This window comes from Schistosoma mansoni, chromosome 6, assembly GCF_000237925.1.
Source record: "Schistosoma mansoni strain Puerto Rico chromosome 6, complete genome".
In the NCBI taxonomy this organism is placed as follows: Eukaryota; Metazoa; Platyhelminthes; class Trematoda; order Strigeidida; family Schistosomatidae; genus Schistosoma; species Schistosoma mansoni.
Window position 1 is genome coordinate 5,935,355 of NC_031500.1, and position 15,907 is coordinate 5,951,261.

Below are 15,907 nucleotides of genomic sequence, written 5' to 3' on the forward strand. Positions count from 1 at the left end.
CAGAAGATTAGAATTTGGCAGAAAACAAAGAGTGAATGCACTTTCGCCATTGCAACCGATTTTGAACCATGTCACTCAAGGTCTCTAACCATCGATTGCTATCATCTCGCGGATCCCAACCAGGTAGTATTATAGAAATAAAATATTTAAATTTTCCAAAAAATTAAACCAAACATATTATTTCAAGATCATTACTACCTAGAATACTTAACAGTGATGAAAATTTCCCCCCCCCTTGAAAATGACTCTACATGGTTATTTTCTAATTCATAATAACATGTAAGTAAATATCGACTACAATTATAAATATCAAGTATATTGATGTAAATCAAATATAGTAATCTATTTATGAGATGAAAGGGGAATAACTAGGAAGGGTGAAACTTCTGTAATAATTATTACATATATATGATAATAAATATATTTTTGTTATATATAATTATTACTAACTCTCTATCCAATCCTCAATTTATTTGAAACAATCAAGTTCAACCTTGGTATTGATACCTATTAAATATATGGTTTATGGTATTTTTACATTGTCCTAATGACAATATTTTATCTACTTTATTATCTGTTGATATACGTTTAACCATTCCGTCATTGCAGGCACTTAACAGCTCGCACGTAGCTACGTCTTATATAACGAACGACTAGAGTGTATGACTATTAGGATTTCTTATGTATGCCGTGTTGTAGTCATTTAATTATGGTATATAAACCTGTAAAGTTACACTCTTAATAATACAACCTACATCAGATTAGTGTCTGCATTCTATGATTACCTATTCGGGAATATATCAGCTGAATTGCATCAATGGAATCTAGAATTTATCTGTGGTAAATGTGTTATTCATTAAAAATTACCCTATTCACCAGATATCCATAAACAAATTCGTAACTAGTCGACTCTCTCATCAAGTGATTCGATCAAATGGTCGACCTAGTGTAGTACAATATCCAACCTGCTACTTCAGAAAACAACAGATATCGGTTAATGATATTCTGTTGGAATAGTAGCCAGTGAGAACAGATTAAAAGATGTGTAGTAAACACAACATCGAATGTTATTAAATGTTGGAGGAATAGGATTATTCAACAAACCGTCATTCGGTCATATACATTCTCTGTAATCAATAGTTCTTCAGAAATTCTAAGAAACGTTTACTCAATTCACATATTGTACTTCAGTTTAATAGCTATTATTGTAGCAGATACCGATCATTTCTTCGGTTGAAAAGGAGAGCTTTAAGAGTCTGTTGATTAACATCTGTTTTGTATTTCACTATTTTGTTACAACTCTTTTTGTCTGAAGGTCCGAATTTCTTACATTATTCACTAAATATCATCATGGAGACCATATGTGTTATTTGATTTTGCCTCGGTTAAAAGTGCATTTACTCAACTAATTTGTTTGACGATTGTTTAAATACGATAATCTATTATTACCAGTGATGGAAGGTGGCTAGCAATGAAATCCAGAACGCGTGTTTTGTCATATTCGGGGCTCGTCGGCTGTATGTAACTGCATCTCGGAGTTAAAGTTGTTTGATTCTTCTTATTGATGTTAAGATTCATCCCACCGCACACGTCAGTGGTTATCTATGCTCAGTAGCTAATTTGATAATATGATGGCGTTTGAAGAGAACTGTACTGTATTCGGGTCCTCGAGTGAACATGAACTCTGAAATGCAGGTCCATCCAGCTGACAAACCTCAAATGGAACAAAACTCGATCCCTGGATTTCACCGACAGCCACCATCCAACACTACTTATAATACTTGTGACCAGTGTCAATATCGAGACAATCCGAGCTGGATGCAAATATATCAAAATAGACTGATAAAATCCGGTACTCAAAATCAGTGGAAAGATCCAAACAACCGTTATAAGTGATAATGTATTGTTCCACTTTTAAAGATATTGTAAGGAAACATGTTAATACTCAAAAGCTACTCGGCTTGCTGAACACTATCTGATTTCTGAATATAAGACTCGTCATTTAGATTGCTTGTAGCGGCTAGGATAGGGAATCATAAATGTTCGTCCGTGTTAAGATTTTTAGGTGAATCGAAGTATTTCACTGTTTGGCCAAGATGAATAAAAAGCATAATGCGTTTGGCAGCCAAAAAAATTCGTATAGCCTATTGACTTGATGCTGACAATATGACCAGAAATAGGTGAGTATTAATGACCACAGCATGAATTTGAAGCCTTGCTTTAAACCTGGATGTGTATGAATATGTAACACGATCTTCTGACTGGCGATCAGACAGATAAACATTGCTTAATAACATCGTACTAGAAAGAAATGGTTATTCAGTGCTTACTTGTTTTCAATGGTTGTCTAACTGATATCAGTACGTGATATCAACTACAAAAAATGACTTCTGTTACCTTTTTTCATTATGTTGATATTCATTTGATTTCTAGATGTAGCAGTGGTATTCCAAATTGGTTCTAATTCAAATTCTAAACGACCAATCACATTTGAATTATTAGTTTTCATTTTTTGTCCAGAACACAGATGAATATATAAATGAGTTGTAGGATTAGATGAATTCAAATGTACTTTTGATAAGATAATTGAACGAATTTCATCTGGATTGACAAAATTCACACCAATCAACTAAAACATTAATTGAAGATAGAAAAAAACGTTTTCGAAATTGTATAACCACGGATATAGTTATTATTACTATTTAAATAAACGTAAGTACTGTTTGATTTTCTATAACTCCCATAAAGTGATGATACTTTGTGCTTATTACGATCATTATATGATGGGCAAGAATTAAACCTGATAATTAAGCATTGATTCCATTGAACAATGAATGATCAACATTTGTCAACTGATTGCCAATTATTTTTTTATTATTGTTACGTCCCGATAACAATAGTGAATGGTAACTTTGGAATCCTTTTGTGGACCAATATTATGCGTACATTTTTTATCGTATAATTGCTAAATAACTAAACTATTTGTATTCATATTCCCCTTATCATGAGTTTTATTTTTAACTATAAACTATTATTATACGATTTACCATTCTTGAGTTATCCCTAGTCTATTAATTAGTGCCTCCCACATTCACAGCTATATTTGGCTAAATCTTGTACAAATGTTATTTTCTATTTTATTGGTACGTTGTGGTCAGTCTGTTTGGCATATAAACTCTGTGTTTGAAATATAATAATTCATACCGCAGAGGCTGTTATTAGTGTTCTGGACTTAACTGACTGGGATAGGCAGAAAGATGGACCGATACGTACTCTAGACTGCTCGTACGGTTTTCGTGTGTCACTGTTCCAATCGATAATTCACTGCTCTCTGATTGGCGGTTTTATCACGTCATAAGTTAACAGGGCATCCACTCGGCCACAAGATATAACAATTGTCTTTAATATTTTGTGTTTTATTAGAAAAGAAAAGCCTATTCAATTGGGCAGTTATCTTGTCTTTTGATATCAGTTTAGTTGAGAAGGGGGCGGGCTTATACAGTAATTCTGTCTTATGGACAGTTATCGTTTAGTCGCATTGGACACTAGGAATCGATCAGCGTATTTCATACATTAATTTGAAAACCTCTAAATGTTTTTTCACTAGAAATCAAAGTATTGTAGATTGTAATATTACATTTCATCTACATTATTCAAATCAAATTCATTGAGACTTAATAATTATTGGTCTCACCAAATCCCTTTACTAAGTACTATATATTCGAATACAGTCGAGAATTCACAGAATAAATATGCATTATTGTGAAGAAAATTTCCATTTATTATTCGCTTAACTTATCATTCAAAATATGTATGTGACAAAAATATTTCCCAACACTGATTAGCTGACATTCACCTTTGTTTTTATTTTTGCATCAGTCTTACTTCTGTAGTGTCTTTGATTTATAATAACATAACTGATGTACGAATTCGAATGGAATCATCTTTCGTCTACTTAAACAATATAAAAGGATGGAAATATATCAACAACTGTGATAGCTAAGCTTGAATTTAGCAATAATTGCTTTCATGACGATAGGTAGTGAGCTTTTTACAAAAGGCGTTTGAGTATATTGGAAGTAGATTAAATACATGTTGAAACAACGAAAGAAACTCATTGTCTCAAGTAAACATGAGTCTCGACTACTATCTTCTGAGAAATAAAGACTTAGTCCTGAGCAGTCCAGATGATACTGCTGCTTCTTTCCTACACCCAAATCATCTCTCTTTCAAATACTAAGTCAGTTAGAAAAGCAATCCAAAAAAGAGAAAAATGCAATGAAATATTTGCAAACAATTTGAAGACAGGTGACAGGATGTAAATTTGCAACTTGCAATATCCTAAAACGACTTTCCAACAACACTGGATTAAGCACTACTGAAGAGCCCATACCAGACGAAACAAATATTTGCTGTCCCCCGGTTTCCAAAAGAAACCAAAACTGAGATTAACCTGTGATAAATATAATCTACAGGTTATCTTAATTTAGTCATAGTTATATACTAAACCTCCCATCATTATCTATTCGTAAAAAAGAAATAATACACCTAGAAAACATGAAATTTACTTCTGATTCCCACTGTGTAGTATCTTCATCTTCTTTTACTGGGTTACATAGACGAAATAGACGTAAACGAATATGATTGTCATGATTATTGACTTTATCATTAGAATGTAATTGATGATTGAAATTGACTTGAATATAAGCATCATTAGAATTATTAATTTTCTTATTTGTTAGACAATAGAAATTGACATATGCATCATCATTTTGTTGTTTTCGTTTAGTTGATTTAACTTCAAACTGATTACGTAACTCTGTAGATAATGTAAAACTAGTTGTAGTCCATGTACCACCGATTTTATTGGATGATGATAACGAAGACAATGTTGGGACAGATACTTCTAATTCCATAAAAATACTGTCCGATAAAGTACTATAATTATATGAAGGAAAAGAAGATGTAAGGAGTAGAAAGATCAGTTGTTCATTATAATGACTCGTCAGCCATTTTAATAAACAACAAAACCAATGATTTTACGAACTACTACAGTTTTTTATTGATACATTGTATTAAGTTGCATTACAAGAGTTCATAGTGTTAGTGGAATATAGCCAGTATGATTATGATGATTAAAATAATTTGACTGAATTACCTAAATGTATGGAAATTTGTATTATGATACACGTTTCATCCTAATAAGAATTTATCAGATGTGTTTAACTACATCCTAGTGTTCATCCTTACATCAGGATTCAAACCTAGTACCTTTCGCTTTAAACGGCCGACGCGTTATCCACTTAGCTACTAAGTCCAAACCATCACTAGTCTATGCAAAGGCTATGAATTGCATTTTGATTTGATTTGTAATGGTTTTAACTTTCCGGTTGTTGACTGATCGATAACAATCTCTAACAGCAACAACAGAGAGTATAAAAACCATTACAAATTAAATCAAAATTTTATTACAGTTTGTTAGTCAATTGTTCTGATGTCTATATTAACTGAAAGGCATAGAACTTGGATACTTAATACCGATTTTTTTAATCGCTCACAAGTCTCTCAAAATTTTCTACACTTGAACACTGGACGAAAGACAGAGATGGCGGGGGTATGAAAAGAGTCTTAGCTTCCGAGATTAGTTTGGGCATGTAAAAAAGGATATTTATAGGTAGGTTATGGGCGATCTTAATACACTGAGAGCTTCTGAAAATATGCCAAATTTACTGGCAGAATTGGAAATCATCTGATCAGAAAATATTATAAATCTCTTTTCTAGAACTCTCGAGTAATTTTCTACTAGTAGCTGATTGAAAAAATACCTCTTTCCAACTTCTGAAGACAATCCCAAGAAATTCTCAAGGGCTTCCAACAAACGTCACAAACTTAGCTAAGTTTTCAAATATTAATGAGTATTCAGTTAGTAAATGACATGAAGGTGAGATATAGTTGAATTAACTAACTAACCCTATGACAATGCGTGACTGTGAAAACATCCTAAAAGCACAACGATTTTAAAGTCGTTCTGATCGAAATATCACTGTTAACTGCTGTGTATATCAGTATAGGATTGAAAAGACTTTTGAATTTAATTGAGCTCACGAATCACTCTAGGTTTGATAACCATAGGAAATATGAAAGTATGGGACTCCTCAGTAGTGTGTACTTACGGACCCTGCAACTGGGAATCGAACCCAAGAACTCAGGTCTTGAGTGCAAAGAAAGGCTCTAGATCATTGAGTCAAGAGTCAGTGGTGTATAGAGCTAATTTCAATCAATCCTTCATATTCCTCGACCGTCTTACATGGATTGAAGTCAAACTTTTACATCATAGGGTTTCGGCTCATTAGTTTGGAGGTTAAGCATTATCATGCGAAACCGATGGCCGTGATTTCAACTCCTCGATTCAGGGTCATGGAAAAGCATTGGCACGTATACGTTTATACGTTTATACCATTACTTTATGAATAGCACTTCGAAGTGATAATCGATTAAAGATCCTTAGGTGATCCATGTTATTTAGAACTCAGCATATAAATTACAAGCTTTAACCTATGCATAGACTGGAATATGCAAACTATATCTTTATCCATCTAAATTACATTGACTATGTCAAACGATTAGATGATTAAAATTAACTAGTTAAAAGATAATATCCACTTGAATAATTTATTATTTATTACTCTAGATTATTATTTTTCAACTTACATCCTAATTTACAGTTCACACCACCTAGGTTAGACTACTATTAGAGATCGAGAAGCACTAAACAGCTGTTTCGTATTTGTGTGAGACTCTTCAGAAAGGCAAGCCACTGGGTATCAACTCAGTGTTGGTCGCGAGACCTGAAGGTCCTGGATTCCATCGTCGATGGAGTTGAATATGCCCACTTCCTGCGAGCCCTATATTGGAATTAAAAAGCTGCTCACTGCTTTGGGATTTTCAATGGTTGTTCAACTGAAGTGATGTGAAACATAAATCTCCACAAACCCCTTACACAAACTATCTTCTTATATTTATACATTATTACCTAATTCTTTGACTTTAAATGATCTTATACCTGATGAGCCTACAAGGCTAAAAAGAAATGAACAGTAATTTACAGGGGTAAAAGATATTGAAATTGTTCCAAGACGCTAGGTTTTTGCTTATTCGCCGAACACTTCCATTTCGATAATTAAATTATGTAGTTTAACACTGAAGTGCATTTTAATTTGATGTTACACATATGGAGAAAATCGTAAAGAAGAGTTTTCACTACTCAGTGCTCATTCAAATGATTTATCTTCAATCCTGAAAGAATCAATAATATCAGTGTTAAAGTCACCATATTGTATATCCGTCCCACAGAAAACTAGTTATGAATCTCATAGCTTAGTGAGTCTGTTATGAGATAGTAACTCACTGAAGACAATGATGTATGTGTAGCTCAATTTCATGGATTAGTAGAAGTTAGATATAAACACCGTCGGATGCCAGCTCAGTTATCTAGAGGTTAGGCGTTCGCGCGCGAGACCGATAGGTCCTGGATTGGAATCTCGCGAAGTGGGATCGTGGATTCACACTGCTGAGGAGTCCCACATTAAAACGAAACGGTCGTCCAGTGCTTTCAGGTTTTCCATGATGGTTTAGCTTCAATCGACTCATGATCCCAACTTTTAAAATTTAGACATAAGATGGAACTGAGTCGAATATGTTGGCGAGCACCAATTCTCTTAGATCATTGAAATATCGCATTATGATAATTGTCAGCTGAAAGAAATCAACTCTTACGGCTTTCTGTTAACAGGCTTTTAACATATAAACTTATTAAGGGGTTCATAATTACTTGACACAAACATCACATATAACAGTAATGATTCCAAATGCTATAGAGTTATTACTACTGTAGTGAACAGAACACTAGTTGGGGACAATTGAATGTATTTAACCAAAAATTGCAGACTATCTAACTAAATTCTGATAACTATACAATAAACAGTTAATTTGCAAATTAACAATGAATTGTCTCAATCTTCACTGTTTCTTCTCTAACTCCATTGTTCATGCATTTTCCTACCAGTTGCGCTTCATTTCAGTTCTTTCCTTATCGGTCTTCTGCCAAAAGACATTCTATGTCTGACCAACACCATATACTACTTATATGGATATAAGTAGACCACACCACACTACTACATTTATTAATTAGTAAAAATTGTATATGATTCAAATCCTTATCAATCACTTACTTGATGTCATTCGATTTGACTTTATTAAATGGCAATACTGATGATACTGATATTGGATGAGATTTTTGTGATAACAGTTTCGTTGGATTTCTTGATGTTTTATTATATAATGTAGATTTAGAAGAGTTAACAACATTTGACATTTTATTTTCGGCATATTTTCTACATAAACTTAAACATTTAAAGTGTAAATTGGCTCCTTTCAGATTACAACCAGATTTAGATAAATCTATAGATGTAAATATAAAAGAATAAGGCAAGTTAAAATAAATTTATGTCAAAGGTAATATGATAATCATGAAAACTTTTAGCAATATTCTGTATTTTGAGTTAGATAGTTTACTTCCAGAGCTTTCATCGTGGTTTCGGACATCAACACGTACCCCGTGTAAAAGTGAGCCTCCCAATTATTCCGCAAGTGATTTTTTAGTTCATTTTTTACTAACATTGATACTATTTTTGCTTTGGTGTTCATCTTCATTATTTCAACATGCTGTGCTAATGTTTTGTCGCAGCTTGAACCAGTATACATTTGTACCAGGTTCTACGTTGCATATAACTGTGTGTTGTAAGTACCATACTACTACTTCAATGTATGACGGTTGATTGGCCGATAATAATGTGAAGAAAATGAGTTTCCACTGACTACAGTTGACTTAATTAGCAACACAACAGTAAACGGATAGAGCCTTCGAGAATTCTATAATTACACACTCGCCCAAGTCATATCTCATATAGGCATTGAAGAATAGACATAAAACCAGTGACTGAATAAGTTTGAATGGTAAACCACCTTCGTATGTTGACGTAATATATACAGTCAATGTTCAGCGAATTAAACTACAAAATTTTCGTAATACAGATAACATAAAGTATATAAAAATGAGAGAAAAATGAATACTTGAAAGCGTGAGTCAATTGAAGCTAGACCATCAGGGAAAACCTGGAAGCACTGAACGGCTGTTTCGCCCTATTGTGACTGACTTCGAGAGGTAAATCCAGGAGTTCTAGTGAGAAGCAGTGACCAATAAAGTTCAAACCACGTCTGTTGTGAGATATCAACTCAATGAAGACAATTGGTGAACGGTTGCTCAATTTCGTGGATTGGTTGAAGTTAGATATTAACACCGTTGGAAGCAGGCCGGCTAAGTGGTCTATCGGTTAAGTGCTCCGGCGCGAGACTGATAGGTCCTGGGTTGGAATCTCGCGAGGCGGGATCGTGGATGCGCACTGCTGAGGAGTCCCACAATAGGACGAAACGGCCATTCAGTGCTTCTAGGTTTTCCCTGGTGGTCTAGCTTCAATTAACTCACGCTTTCAACTATGAAAATACTAAATCTCCCCAAAAACACCCCCTTCTGATAAAAATGAATACATTTTTATATCCATAAAGTAAAGCATATTAGATACGTAGAAACATTACTGACTATTCTGACAGTGTTGATTCACAATTTTTCCATTCAAAGTATCTTGTTTTAATGGTTGTACGTTATTAGATTGTTTGAATAAAGTATTTGAATTCAACAATTCATTTTCGTCGATAGAATTCTAAAAAGGATTAAAACAAAGAAACAAATAAACAAACGAACTTAAAAATAATAATAATGACAAGATGTTTACATTAATGTGAGTGCAATAATGTACAAGAAACAAAGCTTGATTCTATTTCTAAAGATTTATATATCCCCGTTTTTGGTGTTAAGGACTGTAGTTGATCAGTCTTTATCGTGAGAGGATTACCTTGATACTGCAATTTAGTCACAGAGTTTTATGAAAGTTGGATAGTGGGTAGTAGCGGAACACAATAAGTTCGTTTGATCCTATTTGGGACTAGTTAGATGGATAGTATCTTCATTCTAGCATAGATCTTGATATCCAGACTCGAACTCGGAACCCTCCAATTTAATGTGTTATTCACTGATCTACTTGGTTCAGATTTTAGTCTAAAATAAAATGAAACCTGATAGTGATCGTATATTAAAGATTTAATGACTGTTGTTTTATATTTTCAGCACATGGAATACTTAAAAATATTGAGCCAAAAGCCCATGGTCTGCAATATTCAATTTCAGCTAATTTAAGAAGTGGAGCAACTATTATTATTCACTGTTACCTGGTGACTTCACAAACAATAGATTCTTCTAGGTAAAATTTCCATCGATACTTAACTGAAGACATAGACTAACATATCATAGTATAATATCGACCGTACATTAAATAGCGCTATAATTATTCATGTCTTTGTAAAATATATATTCCAATTATGATGATGTACAGTTTAAATGAATACCTGAATAGGTCAGTGCTCAAAGAAATGCTTCCAAGTGGTAGAGAGATGTATGCATAATATTGAATGAATAATTGGAATTCTACTTTTGAAGAATATGATCAACAGAGTTGCTGGTAATCTTTTCTAATGAATATGATTTAATTAAGTTTCTAACATCCTCAGTGATCAACTACCTTCCTTAGTCCCGCCCCAAGTGAGCAAAATAAAAAATACACATTCATAGAACAATACTCTTGGATACATGTAAATACATTAAACTTCAATACAGTACATTGTAACAAATTTACAAGATAATCCCATACCAGTTTGAGCATAAATAGGTCTAAATCAGGACGTTCAGAAACAATTAAGCACATATCGGACAAAAGATCTATCACAGTCATTTTTATTATTGTTTCGTTCCCTATATTTTCGTTTCCTTTTCTTTAATTGTAGTTAGTTATATATATCATATAAAAGGATTTAAATCTTCTTATGCTACACTAATTAATTTCTCTCCTCACAAACAATTATCTTTCAGTCTTCCTATTAAGAAAATACTAGTTCTTAACTGCTGCGTCCTATACAATATTATCTGCCATTCCAAAATGCACATGACACGGTAGCTATGCCACTTGCCCAACAAAATTATGTTTCTGATATACTAATTACCAAAGACAACTCTTTACTTAGAAGATTGATAACCATTACAGTGCCGTTGTCTAAAATCCAATCAACTCCGATTGTGCAGTTTACCTGAATCATATAATTCATATTTTGAATATCTTTACAGTAAATGATATATATATATATATCACCTTTTTTAAAAGTAATATATCTTTATTTTTATTGCATTCATCTAGTATTAACCTGATCATGACCATAAATTAGCATACATTCAGAATGTATATTACAGTAATTATTATTTGTGGTATTTAACATACATGTAATTGACTATTTTGATTCTGCGAATTGCTCTGTTGTTTGTTTGTTTGTTTGAATTACCAGTTTTTCAAGTACTACAATAATATTTGTATTAATATTACTTCTATTACTACTCTACTTGTTCTTATTAAGTTGTCTTGTCTGTGATTATCGTCGACGTTCAAGTGAGATAATTAAATCGGATCCCTTTTTGAAATCAAGTATTAACTCAGTTTAGTCCACATCTTACTGCTTTCATTACTTCATTAGTGTTAAATGATTGAGATAAAAACTAATTTAAAGTGAAACCAAAGCAAGAAACATTCCCTTGAAGGTTCTGAATTCGATTCTTGACACGGTCGTGGGTACACTGCTGAAGAGTCTCGTACTAGGATTGGATAACAGTTCAATGTCTACTGATTTTCACCGGTACTCCAAATGAGATGCATACAACTTATACTAACCCGTATTTTTATTTCAATTGGTTTTCAATTACAGTGGATGTCACTTGCAAAATCACTGAAAATGAGAAAACACTACTGTAGGATTCTACAGAAGTGGATAGCAGCCATGCTAGATGCTGATATCAGTTCGCGATGAAAATACATACCTTAATCCTAAACAATGTTGACGATTCCCCAACTACTTAAGTGACTTTTACTCCTCTCAGTCAACAGTCATTCAGTCCTACCTAATTTCTGAGATAAAGATTACAAATTAATTGATTCAATATGTTCTGCTCATATATATCATTTAATTAAAAGTATGAAACACTGAATATCATTTATGAACAACTAACTTCATTACTATATAATAAATTTTCAATTAATTCATCATCTTCTTTTATATATTCTGAATTTCCAAATTGAACTACCATGTTATTATTTGACAATGGGTAGTCTTGGGTGACACCGATTCCCTTATCTGCATGTAGATTACTATCATTGCCATTGGCGAACATTATATTTTGTAAATGCACACCTTTTTTGTAACTAACGTGATGCTGACGATGATGGTTATCATGGTTTTGTGTATTAACTTGAACTGGATCATCGAGCGATTCATTGTCAAGAATATATTTTATTAAATCAAAATTATTTGATTTGGTTTTCGTTTGTGATGCTAAATGAATGCGATTATCATGATTATGTATACACTCTTCAAACATGATACTCCGGAGATCGGGACTTGAATGATGTAATCTACGTTAGATGAAAAAAAATTTAATAATTAATATGGAATAGTTTGATGAGCTGATAAAATTGAAACTAAGTGAATTTTATCCAAAGGATGTAAATTAGTGCTCATATATCTTTAGAAAAAAAAATTGGTATGGCATTCTCGCCCTCCTCACTTTCTGAGCATATTCACTTGATTCAAATGTTATCAGCTAAAAAAAACTTGTATATCATCTTCAAAATATGGTTAGGCTAATAGGTTTTGTACATTTGGCATGAGAATACAGGTTTCTAGAATGAATCTACATATAATTATACATTAGCTGGAACTCGTAATTTGATATACACTTCCTAAAATTTGTAATTTGAAAGACAAACTAAGTTAATCTAAAATGGTTCTACTGGTTAAAACATTTAGAATACTAATGATGATAAGAGATACCTTATGTTTTGGTAAAACTGAGTCTTATTTAAACTTGAATTTTGCATTTGTTAGCATTTAATGAGATCTGTAGATTTTGGTTAATGATGACTGATATCTGAGATATAAGTTTTCAAAAACATTTGATTACTTAAGAAATAGCTCATTTTGGATATAAGAGGAATATGCCATTCGAATATTTGAATAAGATTAATTTTAAGTTACAAAAATACAAAGAAGAGAAGATTTTGCCGTTTGAACAACTTTCCGTCTGATAGACTATGGTGGAAAATTACTTACTTACTTACTTACGTCTGTTACTGATAAGTCTTGCTAATTGAACGCAATACTCAGTTCATAAGCTATTCTCGTAACCCCCAAGCTAAATTTACACAGTAGCTTGAACACGAGAGAAAAGGCGCAAAATATAGGAGAAACACCTTACTCCAAAGGTTCATTCATGTACAGAAAATGTAGGGTTTTTATAGTATCTTAGAAGTCCTTGGGTTTTCCCGAAAATTCTGGAGTGCCACTAAACATAGAAGCAGTGTAGTAATCAACCAATCAGAAACTCTACATGTGACTTTTCACTTTCGTGATGTTTCCGGCAAAACTACTAGTGAACGCTGATTGGATAAAATTCTTCATAGTGTTTCCTGAATCTTTCCTGTCTTTTGCGAGGAGTTTTCTGAATCACCACAACAGTTACCCCAATGGAATATAGGCCGCCAACCAGCATTCTCCAACCCACTCTGTCCCGGGCCTTCCTTTATACTTCTATCCAATTGTTGTTCATTATTTTCATATCTGTTTTCATTTCTCGGAGTAATGTGTTCTTTGGTCTTCCTCTTTTCCTTTGGCCTTCAGGATTCCATGTGAGGGCTTGTCTTGTGATGCAGTTTGGTGCTTTCCTCAATGTGTGCCCTATCCACTTCCAGAGCTTCTTCCTGATTCCTTCCTCCACTAGAATCTGGTTTGTTCTCTCCCATAGTAGAATGTCGCTGATAGTGTCTGGCCAACGGATCCGAAGTATCTCGCGTAGACAATTGCTAATAAACACCTGTAACTTCTGGATGATGGCTTTCGTAGTTCTCCACATGGTGAAATTTCAAACCACAGAAAGTAATAACAGATTGTGATTGTTTATCTTAAAAGCTTTTTGTGAGGAATAAATAACTTATTCATTCAACATTTTAAATGTTTAATCACCATTGATTTCTGTTTGTGGCGTCTAACATAATAATACACAGTTTTACTGTTTTCCGATATCCGATTTTTTTATTTTTAAGGTGACTCTATTTGAATTTTACCATACACGAATCTATATAACAATTCACAGACACAACATTTTTTAATTGTCACAAACTAAAATAGAGAATAAATAAACACATACGACTCGAATAACAGAAAAATCAACGTTTGACTAACTTATTTGGTGTTAAACCGCCCGAGAAGCGTCCATCACTGGTATAAGATCGAGATGCTCTCAATCCATCCATATTATTCTTATCATCACTTTCGTTATCATTATAATCTTGATGATTGAAAATTGATGAACAACTTAATGCTTCACGTAAATGTTTACTTTTCTCTAATGCAAGAGATAACAATTGTTCTCTTTTTGAAAAATTAACATCATTATTATTTCCTGAATGAGTTGAAAAACTATCCTTGTCGGTATTGGTTAATTCCCTGCCATGACCATGAATAGTTGTACGTAATCTATAGTTATTTGAATTATCAAGTAAATTCACATTATGAGATGAATGATAATTATCTTGATCAAGTGATCCAATGTCTAAATCAACTGGATGTTCGTTGACAACACCATTATTCTGTTGTGATTGAATTGAATCAATCTATGTAACAAGAAAAAAAAGTTGAGAAATTTGAACGATGATGGTCAATACATAAAGAACGAATACAATTTTAGAATGAACATTCATGAATTTGTCTCGAGTTAATATTTTTTTATTTTTACGGATTAAATAGTTAACAGGTATCGTTCTATTTTGAGATAGTCTACGATTATTCTCAATTGTGAACAATTGAACGATGTTACTTAATATGAGTTGAATTTTCTAATCCTAAAGCACTCGATAATTAGGCATCATACCGCTCTAATAATTGTAATCCAAAATCCGATTGAAGAAAGAAGACAGAAATTCAGGGAAAGCTGGATATTCCAAGAAGTCAAGATTGCTCTTCAATGACTATGTGTCTATAACAGTAACTATGATGTCAAAAAAAAACAATCAACTAACAATAAAAGACGTCACCAAAGTCTTCCTGACTTAATTGAAATTAATAATTATAAATGAGTGCCACATAAGCTAATTATAATTTGCATAATATTTAATCAAAAATCCAAATTCGTTGATACTAACGGAGTATTTGTACTAGACGGCGAGTTAAAATCGTAATGAATCACTTAGTCAGTCACAATTACTACAGAGCCTAGCACGAATATGTGTTAGTTTAAGTCGCTACGCAAAATTACTACGATGAAATGAGATTAACAAAATGAATAGTTTATGAGTCGAAATAACTCTAATCTTAATGATAATGAGAAAGAAAAAACATTGTAGAACATGGTAAGGAAAGATGGATAGTGGCTAGCAGTGGAATCCAGGACGCGCGTTTCGTCCTATTTGGGACTCGTCAGCCGGATGTACCTGCATCTCAGAGTTGATATTCACTCTGGGACTCAAACCCAGTACCTTTCACTTCAAACGCCATCGCGTTACCCATTCAGCTACTGAGTCCTGATAGCCACTTGCTTGTGCAATGGGGTGAAGTTGAAATTTACTTAGTATTGTTTGTTTGAATCTTCCCATTGATGTTTTTAGGACTGCAACTGGTCAGTCTCTAATTGGCATATGTG

The 15,907-nt window shown here is 33.2% G+C and overlaps 2 protein-coding genes across 2 annotated transcripts in view; both read right to left on the reverse strand.

Moving 5' to 3' along the window:
• The window catches only part of Smp_138950 (hypothetical protein), a gene marked incomplete at both ends in the record, with an annotated part of 48,500 nt that extends 36,115 nt beyond the window's left edge, over positions 1–12,385 (reverse strand). Inside the window, 5 exons of the mRNA XM_018798072.1 lie at positions 2,398–2,629; positions 4,569–4,938; positions 8,232–8,460; positions 9,659–9,779; positions 12,224–12,385. Of these exons, the coding sequence (XP_018653050.1) occupies positions 2,398–2,629; positions 4,569–4,938; positions 8,232–8,460; positions 9,659–9,779; positions 12,224–12,385 (1,114 nt within the window). The remainder of the gene's footprint in view (positions 1–2,397; positions 2,630–4,568; positions 4,939–8,231; positions 8,461–9,658; positions 9,780–12,223) is intronic.
• Positions 12,386–14,435: 2,050 nt separating this feature from the next.
• Positions 14,436–15,907, reverse strand: part of Smp_138960 (putative spfh domain protein 1 precursor.) — a gene marked incomplete at both ends in the record, with an annotated part of 49,064 nt that continues 47,592 nt past the window's right edge. The window contains one exon of the mRNA XM_018798073.1: positions 14,436–14,882. Coding sequence (XP_018653051.1) covers positions 14,436–14,882 — 447 coding nt within the window. The remainder of the gene's footprint in view (positions 14,883–15,907) is intronic.